Source organism: Leptinotarsa decemlineata, unplaced genomic scaffold, assembly GCF_025532065.1.
Source record: "Leptinotarsa decemlineata unplaced genomic scaffold, Ldec_3_MD MMD2_P_RNA_scaffold_12, whole genome shotgun sequence".
NCBI classification, from domain to species: domain Eukaryota; kingdom Metazoa; phylum Arthropoda; class Insecta; order Coleoptera; family Chrysomelidae; genus Leptinotarsa; species Leptinotarsa decemlineata.
Genome location: NW_027412526.1, coordinates 1,236,560 through 1,258,240, shown reverse-complemented (window position 1 = coordinate 1,258,240; position 21,681 = coordinate 1,236,560). Strand labels below are relative to the sequence as shown.

At 36.6% G+C, this 21,681-nt stretch overlaps 5 protein-coding genes across 8 annotated transcripts in view; 4 read left to right on the top strand and 1 right to left on the bottom strand.

Moving 5' to 3' along the window:
- The window catches only part of trio (trio Rho guanine nucleotide exchange factor), a 109,879-nt gene extending 96,968 nt beyond the window's left edge, over positions 1–12,911 (bottom strand). For 2 of the 4 annotated variants that reach the window (XM_074171343.1, XM_074171354.1), the window contains exons 1-8: positions 12,581–12,911; positions 10,861–11,047; positions 5,321–5,516; positions 5,068–5,241; positions 4,878–4,998; positions 2,806–3,068; positions 1,834–2,073; positions 984–1,190 (exon numbers count right to left, since the gene is read on the bottom strand). In XM_074171343.1, the coding sequence (XP_074027444.1) occupies positions 984–1,190; positions 1,834–2,073; positions 2,806–3,068; positions 4,878–4,998; positions 5,068–5,241; positions 5,321–5,516; positions 10,861–11,039 (1,380 nt within the window). In that variant the 5' untranslated portion in view covers positions 11,040–11,047; positions 12,581–12,911. Of the gene's footprint in view, positions 1–983; positions 1,191–1,833; positions 2,074–2,805; positions 3,069–4,877; positions 4,999–5,067; positions 5,242–5,320; positions 5,517–10,860; positions 11,048–12,202; positions 12,222–12,580 lie in introns of those variants that run through there. The other 2 variants (XM_074171359.1, XM_074171351.1) reach the window with 2 other exon arrangements.
- A 1,118-nt stretch (positions 12,912–14,029) lies between these two features.
- LOC111508160 (ATPase inhibitor mai-2, mitochondrial) lies at positions 14,030–15,358 on the top strand. Its single transcript, XM_023163586.2, has 3 exons — positions 14,030–14,187; positions 14,269–14,410; positions 14,948–15,358. Exons 1-3 carry the CDS (start codon positions 14,147–14,149, stop codon positions 15,077–15,079), a joined length of 315 nt encoding a protein of 104 aa, XP_023019354.1. The 5' UTR covers positions 14,030–14,146; the 3' UTR covers positions 15,080–15,358.
- Positions 15,359–16,619: 1,261 nt separating this feature from the next.
- On the top strand, positions 16,620–17,420 carry LOC111508157 (histone-arginine methyltransferase METTL23). The gene is made up of 2 exons (XM_023163584.2): positions 16,620–16,778; positions 16,833–17,420. Exons 1-2 carry the CDS (start codon positions 16,674–16,676, stop codon positions 17,418–17,420), a joined length of 693 nt encoding a protein of 230 aa, XP_023019352.1. The 5' UTR covers positions 16,620–16,673.
- Positions 17,421–17,428: 8 nt separating this feature from the next.
- On the top strand, positions 17,429–17,860 carry LOC111508161 (SRA stem-loop-interacting RNA-binding protein, mitochondrial-like). The gene has a single exon (XM_023163587.2). The coding sequence runs from the start codon at positions 17,429–17,431 to the stop codon at positions 17,708–17,710; it is 282 nt and encodes a 93-aa protein (XP_023019355.1). The 3' UTR covers positions 17,711–17,860.
- LOC111508159 (acyl-CoA-binding domain-containing protein anorexia) lies at positions 17,726–18,542 on the top strand. The gene has a single exon (XM_074171323.1). It carries the CDS (start codon positions 17,726–17,728, stop codon positions 18,482–18,484), a length of 759 nt encoding a protein of 252 aa, XP_074027424.1. The 3' UTR covers positions 18,485–18,542.
- The last annotated feature ends 3,139 nt before the right edge of the window (positions 18,543–21,681 follow it).

Genomic DNA, 21,681 nt, shown 5'->3' with positions numbered 1-21,681 from the left:
TGCTTTTATATAAATTCTGTTGATTTATATTATGCCACAAAAGTGTGGTATCATTTGCAAAAATCGTGAAACTTCCAGAAATACGTACAGTAGCCAGGACATTCACATAAGTAAAAAAGTATGGGTCCTAAGATCGATCCTTGGGGCACTCTTGCTTTCACATTCTTTGTACTTGAGCAGCTATTGGTTTTAACAAACTGTCTACGTCCTGTAAGATAGGATTCAAACCATTTCAGGCAGTTTCCAGCAATTATGATGTAGCTTCCGCAGCAGTATTCTGTGGTTAACACAATCAAATGCTTTTGACAAGTCACAGAATATTGCCGCAGTCGCTTCACCACTATTCAAGTTGCTGTATGCTTTATGAAGAAAATTACAAACTGAGTAGAGAAAAGTATCTTCTGTATAATTCTTTCTTTCCACAAAAAAAAAAAATTGCGTCATTAGTGCTTTTGTTTCAAACTGATGAGGAGTGATTATTTTGTTTATATGTATTTAAATAGTCATTAAGTCTTATTTTAACTAATTTCTCAATCAACTTTCCAAGAGTTGGCAAAGGTATGACCACTGATGTTTTAAGAAACTGTGGAAAAACTCCACGCCTGAAAGTGTCGATTTGAACTGCTTGATCATCCACCTTCCTCACCAGATCTAGCCCCAAGCGACTTCCCTCATCTGAAAGTTGCGCTCGGAGGACAGAGATAAAAGGAGACTTTGTTGAAAAATTCAAAAAAAAACAGAAAAATGTCTTGTATCTTTGTTAAATCGCAAACTTTTCGAACCACCCTCGTAGACTGAATAATCTATTTTCTGTAATTTCTGAGCACAAAAAACTAGTATAACCTGGAAAAATAAAACCCGATAAGATTACTGATGAGACTTTCTCAATTAGAATGCCTGAATCTTGCGGAAACTCTTGAAATATCAAACCAGAAACACTGATTAAATTCGTAACTCTAAAAAACACAAAGGACGAAACTCACCTCCGTGTAGGCCTGACACATCGATTCGTAGAGATTCTGGTGCTGGTGGATGGAGTTCTCCAACATCATGATGTCGGAGGGGATGCTCCCACTCTCCGAAGTCGAATTCCATGAAGGGACATTCTCTACGTACTGCTCGGCTTTGTGATGGAAAATTACTGAAAGAGCCAGGACGGCCGTCCTTTCATCTAAGCCGGCGGCAAAATCCTAAGAACGGTGATAAGTTTCAAGAGAAAAGAACGTGATGATGGTTGAAACATGTTGCGACCGGTTTCGGTTTGTTAAACCATTTTCAAGTGAAAGGTTCAGTGAACCGAAACCGGTCACAATAAATAAAAATAGCGAGTATACCACACTTAGTATATGAGGCAGCGGGCGGGCCTAGTACTTTCGAGAATGGAGACTGGAAACTTCTCGCTTCGCATTGAAGCTTACCGCCATCTATTGTACAGTTTGACAACTATCGGTCAGGAAATAGTTACTGTCTAGTCTCCTAGATGGCGTTACACTAGAAAACGCGCGTTAAGCGTAAAGGAGCGGTAAAGTTTGTGTTAAAAGCAAAAAAACATTTTTAAATTAGCCATCGACCCCCTAGACCACTTCAATGCCCCCTAATCTTCTCTGTACCCTTTACTGCCCCCCTATAGGCCTCCAGCACCCACAAGATGGCGTTATCGCCCACTTCGGGACTATGTTAGAGTATAAATAGTTGTAATTTAGAAGTAACTTCTATTATTTTAGCTTGAGAAAGCTATTGCATAGCGAAACACATGTCGCGGTTTTCGTAAAACCCTGTCATAGTGAAAATCATACGAAAAACTGTATCAATTACAATTATCAATATTTTTACCTTCCATGAACGATCGAGTCTCGCTGCCACAGATCTGATGTGCTGGGCAGCGTAATGGCCTCCCTCCACAAGCCGCGACGCAACAGACAGGATACGATTGATGTTCACGTAGACGTTCATCGAACTCATCGTGAAGTGTTGGTGCTCTTCTTGGAGCTGCTTGGCCAGTTGGTACGTGTGCCCGATCTCGACATACCCCATCAAGAACACGTCCCTGTTGTGGCATATCCATTCAAACATCTGAAAGTAGACACTCGTTGGACAAACTAGGCGAAGTACGAACAAATGTTTCACAGAACACTTTTTTGAAAATACATAAGTCTTCCCTATTATATATCAAGTGAAGGTATGAAAGACAGTGCTGCACTTATTCTAGGAATGTCTTTGTAAATGAATTCTATTTTCAACAGTTTATTAATGATCTGGTAAGTGAGCGTCGATTGCTACACCAACAGCAAGTGAAAATTGCAAACAAATGCCTTGCCTAAATTCATGGGATGTCTTTCCAGATCGTTGTTAATTAAAAAACCAAATTATACGTCAGTCACTTGTATAAATCACAAGTTTTCAAGAATTCGTCGACAGCTGAATGTTTGAGAGTGAAAAGCAATACGAAGAAAACATCCGGTATTGTGGGGAAACAATTCATGGCTTTTGCATAACGATAATTGCTCACATTGGATGTTCATAATTTTTTGCCAAATACAACACCTTAAGCATGCCTCGGCCTCCGTATTCACCAGATTTGGGCCCCTGAGACGTTTTCCAGTTCGTTTACCAAATTGACTGCAAGGCTCAGATGTAGTTGAATTTATTGTGTATGTGCTGTTTACACTTGACTGACGTACAATCCTCTTTTTTCCATAGAGCTGATGATGAATTTTGGGCGCCACATGAAATAACTTGAAACTTTTTTTTTTCAACGTAGTTCACTCATTCAATTGCACTCCGCCTTCCTGGCTATAACGTTACCTTTTCGCAATCCTGTTCAAACAGTCGCAACTGAAAGCACTGGTCCAGTTTGAGTTTTTTGTGGTGCCACAGTTGCAGCAGGTGTTGTTGAGAAGAATGCACAGCCTCTAGATTTTGTAAAACTAATTTTTTGGTGTCTACCACCTCTGGTCCGCCGGTATTGCTCAGAGATTCGGGCTCCTTGCCCCCTCCTCCACCGCCCCCTCCCCCGCCGCGGCCCTGGCCCGTGTCGTGACCGCAAGACTTTTTGAGTAGTCGTTGACCTTGAATTAGAAAAAAAATTATGGCAATGATAAATGATAATAATGAAATATTTTTTAAAGTTAGCCATGAAAGAGTAACAAGTGATTTTGAAAAAATCACTGGATTGCGAGTTCAAAGTCATAATTTAAAAAAATTCCGGGATCAGTGTCGAAATTCAATAAAATTTTGAGGTCAAAGTCAACATTCTGAAAAAATTCCGAATTCACATTCGAAAAACAATAAAATTTCAAGTCCAAAGTCAATATTCGATAAAATTTGGGGTTCAAAGTCGCAATTCAATAAAATTTTGAGTGGAAAGTCAAAATTCGAAGAAATTCCGAAATCAAAGTAGAAATTTTACAAATTCCGACGTTGAAGTTGAATTACAACCAATTTCGAAGTCAAAGTCGAAATAATTCAGAGTTCAAGTCAAAATTCAATAAAACTCAGAGTTCAAAGTTGAAATTCAATGAAATTCCGAGATCAAAGTCGAAATTTGACAAATCCGAAGTCAAAGTCAAAATAAATCGGAGTCAATGTCAAAATTCAATAAAATACCAAGTTCGAATTCGAAATTCAATAAAATCTCCAGTTCAAAGTCAAAATTCAAAAAAAAACCGAGTTCAAATTCTAAATTCAATAAAATCCGCAGATCAAAGTCAAAATTCAGAAAAACTTCGAATCTAAAGTCAATATTCAATTAAATTTGGCGATCAAAGTCAAAATTCAATAAGAAGTCGAATTATAACAAATTCCGAAGTCAAAGTCGAAATAAATCGGAGTCCAATGTCAAAATTTAATAAAATACCAATTTCAAATTCGAAATTCAATAAAATCTCCATATCATAATCGAAATTCAATAAAACTTCGAGTCCAAAGTCAATATTCAAATAAATTTGAAGATCAAAGTCAAAATTCAATAAAATTCCGAGTGGAAAGTCAAAGTTTTACAAACTCGGAGGTCAAAGTCGAAATTTAATAAATTCCGAAGTCAAAGTCAAAATAATTCGAAGTTCAAAGTCAAAATTCAATAAAAATCCTAGTTCAAAGTCGAAATTCAATGGAAGTCCGAGATCAAAGTCAAAATTTAACAGATTTCAAGGTCAAAGACGAAATTCTAAAAAAATGTCGAGTTCACAGTCAAAACTCAATGAAGTCTCTAGTTAAAAGTCGAAATTCAATATAATCCCGAGTTCAAAGTCAAAGTTTCACAAATTCCGATGTCAGAGTCGAAATTCAACAAATTCCGAGAGGTCAAAGTTGAAATTCAATAAAGTTCCTAGTTCAAAGTCAAAATTCAGTATAATCCCAAGTTCAAAGTCGAAATTTAACCAAAATTCAGAGTTCAAAGTCTGAATTCAATAAAATTTTAAACAGCCCACTTATACTAAAAATTAGTTTTGATACAGACAAGAAAAGAACTTCATATTTTTAGATCAACACTATTCTAGTCATTTTTCAAACCGATATTTTTTGTCAAGAAAATTGTAGCTATTACCTATTTCATGTGGAATTTCATTTGCAAATACACAATCAAGGATCTATTGAAGAAAATACCTGGTCAGTTATAATTCAGTTCAAATTAATTGACGAAAAAAAAACAAATTTGGAAAACTGCAGGGCAGTATTTGTTGATTTATTTTTAAAGTTTTCACACAACTCTTCAACCAGTAAATTTCATTAATTACAGTTGAATCCATTTCAATTATTTCGGTTGATTCATAACATAATTTCATTCTGTAGTCCTTAGTCAAGCTTTCGTAAAAGCTCTCTTCGTTTACATAAATATTAAAAATTCAACTTCAAACAAAACTGTTAACCCAGCTCACCTATTAAATCTATTTCCTCCACAGGAGCTTTCATAATTTTCTTTTTCATTTCATTGTGCAGATCTATTTTGTGCTTGGCCCCACTTACATCGTCAGCGAAGTCGTTTCTGTTGAGATCCTCCTAAAAACAAAACATCATTCATTTAGAATTAGAGAGTTTACAATAAAGAGGATCTCGACAACGAAATACCTGCAAGTCGTCCAGCCTGTCCAGCAAATCGGCAGCTTGCCAAGCAAAATCTTCCACAGCCAGTCGAGTGTCTAACCAATGAGCATGGTCATAGCTCAGAGTACCTTCCAGGTCGGACGTCAGTTGGGTTCCGTCAATTATCTTCGGCAAGGCTTCGATACTTATCATATTCGTCTGAAAAATCAGGTGAATGAGCAACCCATCAAAGTTCCTCTGGTCACAGCAACATCAAAAATATTTGTACTACACCCACCTCGAATTTGTACTTGTGTGATCCGAGCGAAGTCCTCTGTTTCTGCCAGAAGTTGTCCGGTTTAACGATTAGAGCCTGGTGTACTGCGCCGGAAGGAAAATGCTCGTTCAAGGCCTTGAGGATAGGTTTCACGGTCGACCACGTCGACCCTCGCATGTCGACCAGCACGGTAAAGCCCAGGGATCGAACTTCATCGCTGAAAGGTTTTGATACGTTACAAATTTTAATATAACCATTTATTCATTTAGGGGTTCAAGACCCATTTCATGTTGAGGTTTTGATAACAAGAAAGTAAGCAAAAACCATAGCAATGTTCTTTTTAGATGGTATCCTTTGAAAAACTGTAAATAATTTCCGTGGCAACGTTAGTTTCAAACGCCTTGTCAACTTGTTTTGTATGTTACAACATAAGTTGTCAATATTTTAATTTAAGTTTATAAAGTTCGTTAATTCCAAGTCTGACAAATGGTTAGATTAACGGAAACGCATATTTGTTCATTCACGGTTCAAGACACATTTCATGTTGAGGTTTTCATAACAAGAAAGTAAGCAAAAACCATAGCAATTTTCTTTTTAGATGGTATCCTTTAAAAAACTGTAAATAATTTCCGTGACAACGTTAGTTCAAAACGCTTTGTCAACTTGTTTTGTATGTTACAACATAAGTTGTCAGTATTTTAATTTATGTTTATGAAGTTCGTCAACTCCAAGTCTGACAAATGGTTAGATTAACGGAAATGCATATTTATTCATTTACGGGTTCAAGACCCATTTCATGCTGAGGTTTTGATAACAAGAAAGTAAGCAAAAACTATGACAATGTTTTTTTTAGATGGTATCCTTTAAAAAACTGTAAATAATTTCCGTGACAACGTTAGTTTAAAACGCCTTGTCAACTTGTTTTGTATGTTACAACATAAGTTGTCAGTATTTTAATTTAAGTTTATAAAGTTCGTTAACTCCAAGTCTGACAAATGGTTAGATTAACGGAAATGCATATTTATTCATTTACGGGTTCAAGACCCATTTCATGTTGAGGTTTTGATAACAAGAAAGTAAGCAAAAACCATGACAATGTTCTTTTTAGATGGTATCCTTTAAAAAACTGTAAATAATTTCCGTGACAACGTTAGTTTAAAACGCCTTGTCAACTTGTTTTGTATGTTACAACATAAGTTGTCAGTATTTTAATTTAAGTTTATAAAGTTCGTTAACTCCAAGTCTGACAAATGGTTAGATTAACGGAAATGCATATTTATTCATTTACGGGTTCAAGACCCATTTCATGTTGAGGTTTTGATAACAAGAAAGTAAGCAAATACCATAGCAATGTTCTTTTTAGATGGTATCCTTTAAAAAAACTGTAAATAATTTCCATGGCAACGTTAGTTTAAAGCGCCTTGTCAACTTGTTTTGTATGTAACAACATAAGTTGTCAGTATTTTAATTTTAATTTAAAGTTCGTTAACTTCAAGTCTGACAAATGGTTAGATTAACGGATATGCATGAAATAACAGTTTTACAAATGATTGGTTACGGAGATAAAACCCTAACACAACAGAAAGTAGCTCGCCTATTTCATGAGAAATTTCCTAATTTACTGCCCATATATCAAGGAACAATAAGCAAAATAGAGAAGCAGTTTCGCGAGCTTGGTCATGTGGGGCAGATAAAAAAGCAGCTGCCAAGCAATAAGTGATGAACTCAAATTAGATGTGATGCTTGAGTTTGAGGAAAACCCACATACATCGAGTAGACATGCATCCACTACATTCAATGTTAGCCATACATCGATAGTAAACAATCTAAAGAAAATAAAATGCATCCCTACATAAAAATACCTACTTAGGAGCTCATGGAAGACGATATTGATAGAAGTTATTTTTGTGAGCAAATGACGGACATGTTGCATAACAATATTGTAACGATTTAAAGAACTAACTGTCTTAAACAAATTTATTTCAAATAATATTTCACTATCACAAATTGATTTATATTCAACACTTAGCAACTAACGCTTCTTCTTCTCTTCTATACTCTCTGGACGAGAAGCGGGCCTTATATATCGGTAACGACCGTTCTAGATTTCTCTAGTTGTTTCGGTACTCAACTTGAATTTAGCCGGCGATTGTCGACTGCATTCCTTTTGTTTTCAAACTAGATAGAGGAAAACTGATGGCTGTGTCAGGGGGTCAAATATTAGGACAACTTATTGGTGAAAACTGCATATCGATATCTATAATCCTTTCGAGTTAGAGCATGTTTTTTGAAAATGTGCATTTTCTAAAAGTTGCTGTAACTTTTTTCCCGTCACAAATAAATGATTAAAAAAGATAAAAACAATATTAGCTGGAAGGCTGAATATGTTAGAGTGAGAGGAGTCACAAAAAAGAAATAGCAATTCATCAAATAAACTAAATAAATCCAACTGCTTGTTTCTAAGCCATAAACAAAAACACAACAAAACTGCTGAATAATCAGCTTTAGTGAAAGGGTTAAGCTAGAACTACTATACTGAAAAAATTTATATTGTTGCAGTAGCAGAAGTGGCCTCTAATATAAATCTTTTCAAATCTAGATTGAAATCCTTTTTTTTACACGCTTTATATGTTTATTTAAGTTTATTTGTAACTCTCCTTTTCATTCTATATCGGGATCTGTATTTGACAGAATTATCGACATTACGGCTTGATCTATACGCGGGCAGATGGCGCTGTATATAACCTCCTTGATATATGGACATTATTGCTTGATCTATTGGCGGGCAGATGGCGCTGTACCCAACCTCCTTCATATAATTCGAACTCACTTTACATGCATTTCTTCATTTGAAAAAAGTATTTATTTTTATTAACACGTGCGCCTGCTTCCTTATTTGTAACCCTCTTTTGCGCGCCTGCTACCTTGGGCTTGGTAGCTGGCTCCCTCTCCTGAATCGGAAATTATCAATGGTCATTTTTATAAACAATATACAGCTGATTGGTCCTAAAATTTAGTTTATTTAAACTATATTTGTCAATAATGAAAATTGCCAGTGTTTTTTTTTTCACTAATTCATTTGCATGTAATTTCACGTCGTCTTCTTCCTTGTTAGTATATAGAGAAATGTTTTTTCTTTTGTACGAGTAAATAGATTATTATTATTGGTGCAAAATGAGAAAGAACGTTTAGAATACATGAGAAATAATTATAGATGTGAGCAGTATGTTATTAAATACATCATACTATTCACTGAATCCTTCTGTAGCATTTTCTACTTTGCATTTTCTAAATTAAAGTGGTATGAAAGTATGTTTTTCATATATAATTAGATGTGAGTTATAATCAAAACTTTCAATAGATGAATGTTTCGAAGACTTAAAAACCTGATGGTTTATTAGTTCGAAAAATGACACAAAAGCAGTCATTTTCAAAAAATAAGATTGAAAAACTCATAGACAAAGTGCATCTCTAAAGAAATAAAGATTAACGAGACTATGAGAAAGAAAAATAACATATTTAGCATCTTCAAACACCAAAATTGTAAAAGTATCAGACTTTCAAATTATAATACCAGGGTGATCCCAGAAGTATCTGGCCTGACCTAGAGATGGCGTTAGTTGTTTGAGAAATATCACGAGTCAAACATATTTATTTATTTATACACATAAGGACAAGCCCAATTTATATATAAGTAGTACAGTGCTTAGTACTTGATGCCATTCATTGGATTAAAAGTAAATTATAAGAATAATACAATTCCGAAGTAAGATAACAAGTAGATTATTTAAGAAAAAATTAAAATGTATAACATTATGAACTAATATAGTTCTTACAGGCAGGTAACACTAGACACAATACAACAACACAAGCAGAGAGTGTTAGATGGCTAGGTGTAGAATATGGTTTTTAAAGCGGGAAACTGATATATTAAAGATTTGAAGGTTATTTAAAGAGTTAGCCAATCGAAGAGTGATTGGGTAATGTGTTTGATGAAAGCGAAGAATTTGGCAGCATTCAAACACATACCACTTTGCGAACACCAGTTAGAAAGGCAATCTATATCGTTTTGTAGACACAATGTATCAGCTTCACTTTCAATTATTTTGAAACATTTCAAATCGTCGGCCAATAGCAAAGCTTTGCTTTCATGGAAACAGCTGATTAAGATCGTTGATAAAAAGGTTAAACAACAGTGGCCCCAAATGTGAACCTTGTGGAACACCCGTTGTAACTGCGACGGTATGAGAATAGTAATGATTGACTCTAACAATTTGTGTTCTTCCCGTAAGATAAGTTGAGTTGGAAACCTTTACATTCTGTTATATGCTACAAATTTATGTTAAAAAGTAGGGAGGGTTGAACTATGTCTGAAGCTAGGTCGAAGCAGGGTTTACAAAATCAACTCATTTGAGAGAATGTGCTCCCCCATCAACAAAACTCTAAAAAGTATTAGCCTGAAAAAATGTTATTCCAGAACCTTTAGTCATACATAACAACTTACATAAATTCAATGATAATATTTAATTTGTTGCCATCTGACAGTATCAGAACACAGGGTAAAAGATCCATAGAAACCCAGCTTCGTTGTATTTGAAAGTACACAATCTATAGAGCATGTTTCAAGTTTGAAGACGCTGCGTTGTTTAGTTTTTGTTTGGCAACCATCAATAGCGAACGATTTCGGTGAATTGCTCATCGTTATATGGGACAATACTTTTATTTGAAAGTCCTCAGCCCAACCAATAAAAAAGCTGAACTGGATTCTACTCTGGGTGAGTCTGCTCCTTTGTTTACAATAGTAAAATATTGGGTAGCAGAGTTTAAACGATGCCGTACGAGAGAAACGGTGATGAAAATCTACAAAGTATTTATGAGGAGCATTCTTGAAGTAATTTTCATTTGACAATTTGTGAGATGCACCACACAGTTTTTTAAAGCGATTATAACACCTTATACCTTGATAAATATGACGGTTTTGCCCAATTGTTTGTCTGGGGAAGGATTGAATTTAAACCACTAGAATAACTTCATTCAAAATTCCAGTGTCACTCTCCACTGAATATCATATAATGCTCATTCTACAATATCAAAGAAAAATGTTATATGGATATAAAATTGAACAAAGAAAACAATTTCATTGATAAGGTTGTGTTAATTTTTCTAACAGTGTTTCTGTTGGGTGTCGATGTCGTACTCTTGCTTGGGGGTTTCTTGTCACAGCATACTTTCTAAGGATTTCTACATTGTCGTCTTTTCTAGCAAACTTCTGAGTAAGTGACGGTGGTTTTTTCTCAAAAGGGATAATACCAGTGACTCGGTACAGCAGAGGGTTTGGAGGGTTGTGTTTGGGGATATTGGGATGCCTTAATCTTGATATTTTCCTTATAGTCGTTGTTTCAGATACTTTAATTGTTTTCAAGGCCCTTTGTTTGATACTGAGAAACTGTGGGTGCGAGCATTCATTAAGTGGCCGACAGATTAGACAGCTTTGGCTTGCTGTTGATATGTTTGCACCTGCTCCCAGGGTTGTCCAAACTTGTAATAACGGCAGAACTTACTTTGGTAAAGACATGAGGTACTGAAGAAGCCGCCTGTAGTCCTCAGGCTTGGCACGTTCTCTACGTGGGTTGGCTGGGAAAGACAGCACTGGGCCCCCTCGACGGTCACGGCCTCCTGTTAGAATAACCAGTCGTTCTTGAAGAAGTGGCATCAGTTCCATGGCGCGTTGTCCATCCATTGTTTGAGCTTGAAAACAAATATTTCTGTATAAAAAACACCAGAACAAACAAACTGTCTCTTGACACACGTTTCGCTAACTAAATTAGCATCAGGAGATGACTCGGTCTCCTGATAATACTGAATCTGAGTCATCTTCTGATGATGATGAGACTGGATCCCTCAGTCATCTCTTGACGGTGATGAGACTGATGATGCTGAGACTGAGTAGTCTCCTGATTGATACTGAGACACTCCTGATTATGGTGAGACTGAGTCGTCTCCTGATTATGCTGAGGCTGAGTCGTCTCCTGATTGATACCGAGACATCTCCTGATTATAGTGAGGTTGAGTCGTCTCCTGATTATGCTGAGGCTGAGTCGTCTCCTGATTGATACCGAGACATCTCCTGATTATAGTGAGGTTGAGTCGTCTCCTGATTATGCTGAGACTGAGTCGTCTCCTGATTTATGACGAGACTGAGCCATCTCCTGAATAAGCCGAGACTGAGTCAATTACTGATGATGCTGAGACTGAGTCATCTCCTGATGATGGTAAATTGGTTAGCGAAGCGCATGTCGAAAGACAAAATGTAACCTGTCTAACTATATGAAGATTTTACTACATAAGGGTCTCAACAAATACAATAAATTATATGTTTATATGAAAGTAGTTGTTTGTATCTGAAAGTTAGTTTTTTGTATGATTAACAATCATTGTAGAGTTTATTTTTCAATTGATTACTTTCTTCCTTTCTTTGGAAGATTCCAACATTCTTTTGCATAGAGATGGAGAAGTAGAAAGCCAAAACTTTTTTCTCTCGAAAATTATAAGCCACCTCTTCTTTAGGTTGATTATGCCATATTTATATTATCTTTAGTGTAACTCCTACTGATATATTACTTATGTATATACATTTATTTGTATTTAAAAAAATTAACCACATAACCTAGTTAGGAAAGTTTATTTATGGTCTGAACATTCTGCTGGCCCAATTGGCTTTAAAAGATAACAACCTGAACATTAAAACCTTTATTTTATCAAATAATTATAGGTCCCAAACAATCAATGTACCCATTATTGGTATCCTAGCAAAAACAATGAAATTATGTACCTGTGTAAAATTGACTGTACACTGGTCTTTTTATTAAAAAATCACCTAGAAAATAAGGCATGTGAACGTACTTGAATACTTAATAGAATATTGTAAACAACTTCAAAACCGAATTCCAAACAAAACCGGATGCAAAATGAAGAATCGTTGAACTGAATACATGGCAGAGGATATAAGAAAAAATTCTTGATACGACTGAGTAAGCTCCTCATTATAAACAAGTGGAATTGGTCCCGATTTTGCATGTATTTTCAACCGTTCAGCCCATTCGTTTTGGAGATTGTTTACGAGTGATATGATTGTGCAAAACGGCAGTAGTGGGGGGACATGGCTAATTCATATTTTGAAAGATATCTGAGATATCGACAGCGGCTCGTATTCATTGGACCTTCGTAAAAATGCTCATCGAGTTCGACATCAATCAAGAACAATGGAAACAGATCGCTCACCTCTTTTTTTCAGGCTTTAGCAAAAATATCCAAATTTACGTTGTTCACGGGCATTATTGTCGAGAGTTTAGACACAAGATCATAAGAAAAACAATTTAATATTGTATAAAACTCCTGAGTAAAACCACTACATTAATAACTACACGACGCTCCATGTTCTCTTGTCAAAAGTTCTACTATTCTCCGCGAAGAACATGAAACGAAATCCCGTCAAAACTCCAAACACTGACTGAAAGCTGAAGGATTGAGGAATGACGTGAATATCAGACTGAAATCTGCTGAAAAAGCAGAGACAAAGCATTCCTTCTCTGCTTTTCCTTCATCTTTGTCATATTGGTGAATGACGTTTGGTGCGACGCGACATCTATTATTGTTTTTTTAAATAAATTGTTAGCTTTCAGGAACTGAAGAAACAGTTCAGTACATCTTTAGAAAAATACATTTTGAAGTCATTCCCTCAGTTGCTAACAAATGGAAAAAGAAATGGTAGTTTAATCTATTCGCTTGAAAATAACTTTACTTGAAAATTTCATCTCGAAGCACTGCACTTTAACACATTTTGCGATAACTATTTCAAGCGATGGATTTTGATAGGAAACGCATATGTAATTTAGTTTTGAAATGCGTATATCAACTCAAAAAGAAGCTGTGAAAACTGCTTAGAATTACTAATAAACTTTAATTTTCTTCAAAGTACAAAATTGAAAATGTCAAATTTTTCAAACTCCCAAGATACCCCATCTGGTGGACAAATAGATCATTATTTCCTTCAGTTCTCATTTTCCACAGAGAGGGCGTTTCAGATGTCAAAGTTTAGGTATCCGATGATCTCCAAAGTTTCTTTCTATCATTATTGGTAATCAGAAAATATAAATTTTAAAGTATTTTTCCATTATTATTATTGATTCATTATCGATTATCAATTATGGCTGTGGTCGGGTTTTCTGAATGTTCATAAAATAATCACGAGTGGTACAAGCTGATGTTTTAGTGAAGCTATTCGAATTCATACTTCAAGTGAAAGGTAAAACTGACATCTCAGGGAAAAAATCTTCGAAAACAGGCACTGCATTATTCTTCTCAATGTGCATTTCCTCAATCAAGTTGATGTCATCAGCAGATGGAATAGACTCAAAGACTCATCTCCTGACAAGACACCATCTCCTGAAGATGCCAATTTGACTGGTGAAACTCGCATCGAGTGTTTCAGTTCTGGATGCTTATTCTAGTTGAACATTCCTGGTCAAATCGAATTCAAATTGCAGGTTATCAGATTTAAATATTTCGAAGAAAATAGTGTAACATATTTCTTGATTTTTTCATCCACAAAAAATGACTTTCGTTGAATATTTCTTGGCTTTTGCTTTCAATTCTTGTGTATCAAGAAAACTAATATTTCAAAAGTGTTTTATGGTTGATTCAACTGGCAACAGTGCGAGCCCAACCCAGACCTCCGACAACTCACAAATTTCGATATTTGACATTTGAGATTTGAGGTTATCTGTGTCTGAAGGACGTTCATTTTTTGCTAAATCCAGATTCACAATTGTATTACTATTTATTATAATGAATACAAGTACAAAAATACTTAGATTCAATGTACTTAAGTGAGTATAGTAGCCTTCTGAGCGATTTTCATTTAGTAGGTGCAAGATCTAATTGCGACGTTACGTAATTTTTTTTTCTAGACATTTTCGTTTAATGTCACAATTAGGCGATCTGGGAAGCGGAGCCGGCAAGGGAGGTGGCGGCGGTGGGAGTATTAGGGAAGCCGGGGGAGCTTTTGGGAAGCAAGAAGCGGCTAGAGAGGAAGAATATTTCTACAAACAGGTTAAAAATACTATATTTATTAGTCCAGTCAAAATATATCGGCTTTCAATAATGCCCATAATATTGAAAATTGGTAAATGCCTTACACACACACACACACTTATACATCTTCTAGAGGTGTCATATCAGGTGGTTCAGTAGGCTATTCCAAAGGATTGTGTCTGGCTAACCAGTTTGGATGGTTGACAAATTCAAATGAGTTTTCAACTGTTGTTAAGTTTCAACAAAACGAGGTACCTCCCCACTACCAAAGGCGGGTTGAAAGTAGCTAGATGACAATTTTCCAAATCGGTAGATAGGCAAAAGTGGTCACTCGGAATGGCTGACAAGATCACCTGATATGACACCCTTGGATATTTATGTGGGGATTCGTGAAATCTGAAGTATATGTTAAATAACCGCAATTTTTCCCAGAGCTCATACACAGAAACACTACTGAAACTGATAGCTTTTTACACACATTTTGTGCACTGTCTAGTCTGCCATTTCGCCTCACACATTTGCATTTGCCTGACAAATTCATTTATTTGTTTTCAGCAAAAGGAACAGTTGCAGAAACTAAAAGGAGATTTGAAGGACGAGATTAGTTTCCACGAAGAACAAATCAAGAGACACCAAGAGGCCATTGCCCGCCATAAGAATCGAGTTGATGAGATTGAGAAGCAGTAATTATTACATTTGAATGTGATGTCCAGCCAATTAGAACCACCAATGCGGTTAACGTGATGGGATAGTGATAAAGGGAGGAAAACTTGAACCACCTGTATACAACCATCTTGTTAACAGCAGATTTTATCAGTTCTCTTTATGTGATTCTGAGTAATAGTATGTTTTGTATTTTATTTGGCTGGGCAGCATTTTAGTTGAACATAATATGAAAATGTTCATGTAAGTCTCATTGCTTATACCATGCTATTATGTCTGATACAATATAGAAAATGTTTTTAATCATTTGGTCTTTCTTCCCATTCACCATTATTATTATTATTATAATATTGGGGTGTTTAAAAGCGGGAGAATTTTCTCTGAACTCTTTGGAATATTTAAATTTGAAAATAGCCCTATAATTTGAACTCGATTTGACCTTTAATTCAAATAACTTCCAAGCGCTAGCGCTACTTATGGTTATTTTATGAACCACCCTGTAGAAAAAAAGCACTAGTCACCGACCATGTTTGACTATATCGGTTATCTTAGAGAGGAAATACTTTGCTGGCCTACCGAATGAGAAAAGTTGCATCTACTCTTTTTGGAGGTTAGGTTAGGCTGTAGAAAATATGAGGTGTTATGAAAACTATGTCAACGAACATACCTAGGTTGAGGAACAACGAACAGACGGTGGTTGACAACGAACACACGAGTAGTGGTATCAAGAGGATGGATCTTGTTTTACAACATTAAAGTAGTTTATTCAAATGCATTGTTGTCTGATTAATAATAAGAATATAACACGAGGGGAAATGATTTGACAAAAAATGTACGCCAGAACTACACGAGTAAATTACCCCCCAAAGGGAATCCGATAGGGAGGCATAAGTCAGTAAACTATCTTTCGAAAGGGGTAGATTAATTTTTTCTCTTTGGTGGCAATAATAACATAAAACAGATAATACAAATATGATGTTTGATCAGAAGAGAAGGCCTCCGTCAGCATTTTTTTTTGTATCACGAAGGTAAACAACTTCCATATAAGAGTAAATTGCATTTTTAATGGTATTAGTATCCAGTAAAATCCATGAACATTTTTTAATCTGAACGTCAAATTTGGATTGTAATGTCATATTTGGGAGACCTTTTTCTGGCCAGCAAATTATTCACTCTTGTTATCTTAGGTAGATTCAGAAAATATCGACTGTGATCATAATTGACTACCAATAATAATACAATCGGCTCCAGAACTGATGCATTATCATTACTCCAAAGTTCTACTTTCTGATTAACAATAATAAAGAAAAAAATCCTTGAATTTTAACAATTGAAGCGCCCTCTCTGTGGAAAGTTGAAACTGAAGGAAGTAATAATCTATTTCTTTACCGAATAACGCCATGGGTATGTTTTTTGGAGCGTTCGAAATGTTCAATTTTGTATTATGAAGGAACTAACATTTTATTTTTTATTTCAAATACTTTTCACAGCCTGTTTCTTGTAAAATCAAAATTTTCCGAGATATATGCGAGTTCCCTATTGGTTATTTTTTTGTGGAACGTATTTAACCTTGAGAAAAGTTAATGCACATGCACGCGGTGTGCTCCTGTTCTGTGTAATGTCAAGCGGATCATCGGAGCAATTGAAGAAATTTGTATTTTCTTCAAAATATTCCGTGCGAGGAGAAATCCGAGAAGAAAAGTTAGAGGTCGTTATCCCCGAGGTATTTAATTTTTAAACTCCCAAAATACAATAGATTAACCTTGCTTTTTCACAGTTATTACAAGCCAGCTACTCGTTTTACACCTGGCCTTCATCTCCAGTTTTGGCGTGGTTTTTGTGGGAGAACCGCCAAGAGCTCGTCAACAAAAACGTTCTGGAATTGGGTTGCGGCACCGCCTTACCTGGAATAGTAGCAGCAAAGTGCGGCGCAAAAGTGGTCCTTAGCGAATCAGCGACGCTACCAAAGTCTCTGGCACACACCCGACGCAGTTGTCAACTCAACAACCTCGTTCTCAACCAGCACGTGAAGGTAATAGGCCTGACGTGGGGGCTGTTTCTGAACGACTTGGACTCTATCGGCCCTCTAGACTTCATCCTAGGCTCAGACTGTTTCTTTGAACCTTCGACTTTCGAAGAGATCCTCGTTACAGTGTCTTATCTGCTGGAACCGAACGCGGACGCCAAGTTCTTCTGCACCTACCAGGATCGCAGTTCCGACTGGTCGATTGAGCACCTCCTCGCAAAGTGGGATTTGGAGTGCGTCGTGCACAATATCTCCAACTTGGGCTCCAGCGTCGGCTTGAACATCCAAGATCTTGTAGGCGACCACAGCATCCACCTGCTGGAAATCTCTAGGAAGTAGATCGAGTGATGGCGACGAATAGCATTAGGAACTTGTACAAGTTGTATGTCGCTAACATTCCTTGGACGATTAGCAACCTCGAATTGAAGCAGTATTTCAGCAAGTTCGGACACGTGTACCAGTCGAAGGTTGTGTTTGACAAGAAAACAGGGTTGTCGAAGAACTACGGTTTCGTCTCATTCAGCAACAGGGAAGGGTTCGAAAATGCAACCAATGCGCCTTCGCACCAACTAGAAGGGAACTCGTTGAAGGTGGAACCGACCAATACCGCTCACACCAGCAACGAATAGTGCAAGCTCAGAACCATGGCTAGTTTCGTAGATAATTTTAGTGATCTTCAAGAACTAGGCATTAACGTCAGTGAGAGTAACGATCCTTTATCGATTAGTTTCTCGAAGGCAGCTGATCATCTGCAGAAGATATTACCGAACGTGGATAACCAGACGCTCCTCACCTTGTATGGATACTACAAGCAAGGCACAGAGGGGCCTTGCAACACCCCCAAGCCCTCCTGGTATGACATTCGCTCCAAAGCAAAGTGGGAGGCCTGGCACAAGCTAGGAGACATGCCCTCAAAGGAGGCGAAGACGTTCTACGTCGAGAACATCAAAGCCCTCGATCCTAGTTTCGAAGCAGACCTGTCTGAGGACCCCAAAGACCACTGGGTGAAAGTTTCTTCCATGCCCGCGGAAAATATCCCTTCCTCCGACATGACCCTCACGGATTATGTCAAAAGCGGGGAAGTCGCAGAAGTTGAAAAGCTCCTGAAAAGTGAACGCAGCAAAATGAATGATCTGGATGGAGACGGCTTGGCTCTGCTCCACTGGGCTACTGATAGGGGCAACTTGGATATGATCAAGGTTTTGGTGGATGCCGGAGCTGACTTGGGAGTGAGGGACGTTGAGGGGCAGACTGCCTTGCACTATGCCTGTAGCTGCGGGCACGTCAGCTGTGTGGAGTACTTGTTGAGTAAGGGGGCTGATTCCAGAGTGCTCGATGATGATGGGAACAGTCCGACTGACGTTACGACTGACACTGTAATAAAGGACTTGCTGATGACCTAGTGCATTTGTTTGATCCATTCTGTAGAATTTTTTAGTTTTGTTTAAATGGTTTATCGCATTTTATGTTTTTTATTCATACCACCATTTATACCCATGAAGTGAAATTTCATAGATATGACTCTCAAGAAATTGAGAATCATTTTTTTTTGACAGCGAGCAAACTTGTCTGTGAAAAATTTGGCAACATGTTGCTCATCTTTACAAATTCTATACAAAATCCACCAGTATAACTTCAGTTAGTCGACATCAACAAAAGTGGCATTTTTCATAAAATTAAGTCTTTGCAAATGTTCAAGAAATAGATGAAGATTTATACTATACATCATCAGTGAGGGAAAAAATACAGCCCCAGGAAAGATACCAGTATTACATCCAGGGTTAATGTGTCCAATTATCATATTGAAATCTCTAAAATTTACGAGAAACTGTCCGAACTTAATATCAACAAAGGCCCCGGTCCTGATGAAATTCCTCCAACTTTTCCTAAATCATTTAGCTTCATTTTAGCTCGGCCACTTTTCTATATACCTATTTAATAATTCCCTATCATCTGGAAAATTCCCGGACTATTGGAAAACCTCATATCTCACCCCAATATATAAATCATGTCCAAATCCGACCTGTGTAATTATCGTCCAATTTCTATTCTTAGCGCCGTCCCTAAAGTTTTTGAGAGCATCATTTTTGATTACCTTACTTATGGCTGCTCCCCAATTATAGGGACCAAACAATTCGGATTTACATCCAAAAAGTCAGCTGAACTGGGTCTGATTACCTACGTTGATTTTCTGTCTGACGCTCCGTCTAAGGGTTTGAAAGTTGACTCTGTGTACACTGATTTCTCCGAAGCTTTTGACAAAGTTAATCATGAGCTATTGATCCATAAACTTTGTTTATATGGTGTTGATGGGCAAACATTGCAGTGGCTCAAGAGCTATCTTACGAAAAGAACACAAATTGTTAGAGTTAATCATTATCATTCTCATACCATCGCAGTTACATCGGGTGTTCCACAAGGTTCACATTTGGGACCACTGTTGTTCAACCTTTTTATCAACGATCTACACGTTTTCTACACGAACACATCACCCAATCATTTTTTAATATAGTATAAGCTGAAGGACAACCATCCAAATTCAGATACCCGGAAAACATCAAATCACTCAGAAATATAATGTACGTCAAATCTATTATGTAAGCATATGTAAAAATCACTGCAAATATTTAAAAATTGTACACTGGATGAAGGACTTCGGTCGATGGCCCTTTGGTATTCACTAATAAATGACATTTTTTGTTATTATGTCTTTGTATATTGATGGTCGAGAAGTTGAACCACTATTTCTGAATATTTTCTGATTACGTGTCTCAAGTCACTTGAATATCATCACGTACAATTGAAGCCTGTTCTGGTGTTCTCCAAGGTAGTCACTGTGGACCATTACTCTTCAATATCTTTGTTGACGATCTTATTGCACACATTACTGACTGAGGGATTGTTATTTGCTGATGATTGTGTGATTGAATCGTATGTTGATTGTCTGAAACTTCAAGATGATGTTAACCAATCGGTGTAGAAATAACTGCTTGGAACTGAATATTGACAAATGTCATGTATTTCAATAGTTCTCAGGCACTAAATCACATTTGAATACTGCATAAACTCTGCCCTTGAATCAATAAAATAACCTTGAAATCACTTAAACTTCTTGGATATGTAGGTAGGGTCGCTAAAGCACAATGAAAATTCTGTATTATTCACGTCACTGGAAAAGGTTCAAGATAAATTTGTGCATAGTGCTGCCTGGAAAATGGGCGTTCAAACGGACCAACTGCACTGCTATTCTTTCTAAACTATAGCAAGTTTATTCCACATAAACGCAGTACGTAGGTACGAGTACGATCATAGAAAACGAATAAATATTATTAAAATCTGTTTTTTCGTTAACCATCTGTCGCAACCCTACGAACGACAACCTTCAGAAGTCGAAACTTGTGAGAGCTAAGGACTAACGAGGTCTTACCTTTTAACGTGTGATTATTAACACAGGTTGGACGATAGCAAGTGAAAATCGATCGTTATTATTAATGCTAAGGCCGTAGCTTTTGTAAATCTGTATTACAGTATAAAAAATAAATAGTCTGTAGATTTATGCGTTGTATGTTTGTTAGTTTTTAGTGCTGGTGTTGGTTTTAATTGTTTTATCTAGCATTTACTTTTCATTTTATATATTTCAATATTCGAACGAATTTTGTAACTGTTTTTGGATTGAAGTATGTATATTTTACAATGTTGTAACTTAGGGTTTTCCCGTTTATACCGAATAAATATTAAACTAGTTTGGTCATTCAGGTAATTTTCAGATTTCTGGAATCTATTAATTTCCGAGTATTCAAAAAGATCGAGTTTTTAACCTTTATCTTCCTCAAATTATCAAAGAACAATTCGTTCAAGCCAGTCTCAACTCCCTACACGGTAGGTTAATGGACTGACACCTATCAGAAAACAACTACTCCCCTGGCTAATACCACGAAGGGCGTTGGATTATATCCGACAGGTGTCAGTGCAGGTTTCGGGCTGTTTGGCTGAACGAATTGTTTTTTGATAATTTGATTTATAGCCAGTCTTTAAGTATGCTCACTGACTATATGTGAAACTTTATCTTCCTAATGTAATACTTCATATTTGTGATTCACCGTATGCACTCCGCCGAATAATGGTTTGCAAAGGTGGAATTGATTTTTACTTTCACAGTGTTCTTTTATTCTTTGGGAAAAGACTTTCCCGTTTGGCCAATATCAGATTTTGGGCGAGAAACAAGTCAACTTCAAGTTGACTTGTCGTTCTTGCCCACAACTATATATTGGCCAAACAGGCAGAACCTTTGTCCAAAGAATACAAGAAACAGAGTAGTTTTTTAATGTGGAGACCAATTGCACATTTGCCAATCATCTTTTGACAGCAAGTAGACTTACAAGCTGTATAGGGCTATTTACAGTCTTGAAAATCTCAACTTAATCTTGTATTTAGTAGCTGCCGATTTTGTGAAATCAGTAAAACAATTACTTATTATAAGAAATTCAACCACACCGGAAATACCAATTCTGAGACTTACCAGGTCCGAATCAGGTACCTTTTATATGGCTATCAAATTATTTAACAAATTGTTGACCCATTCAAACAGTACATAAAAAAG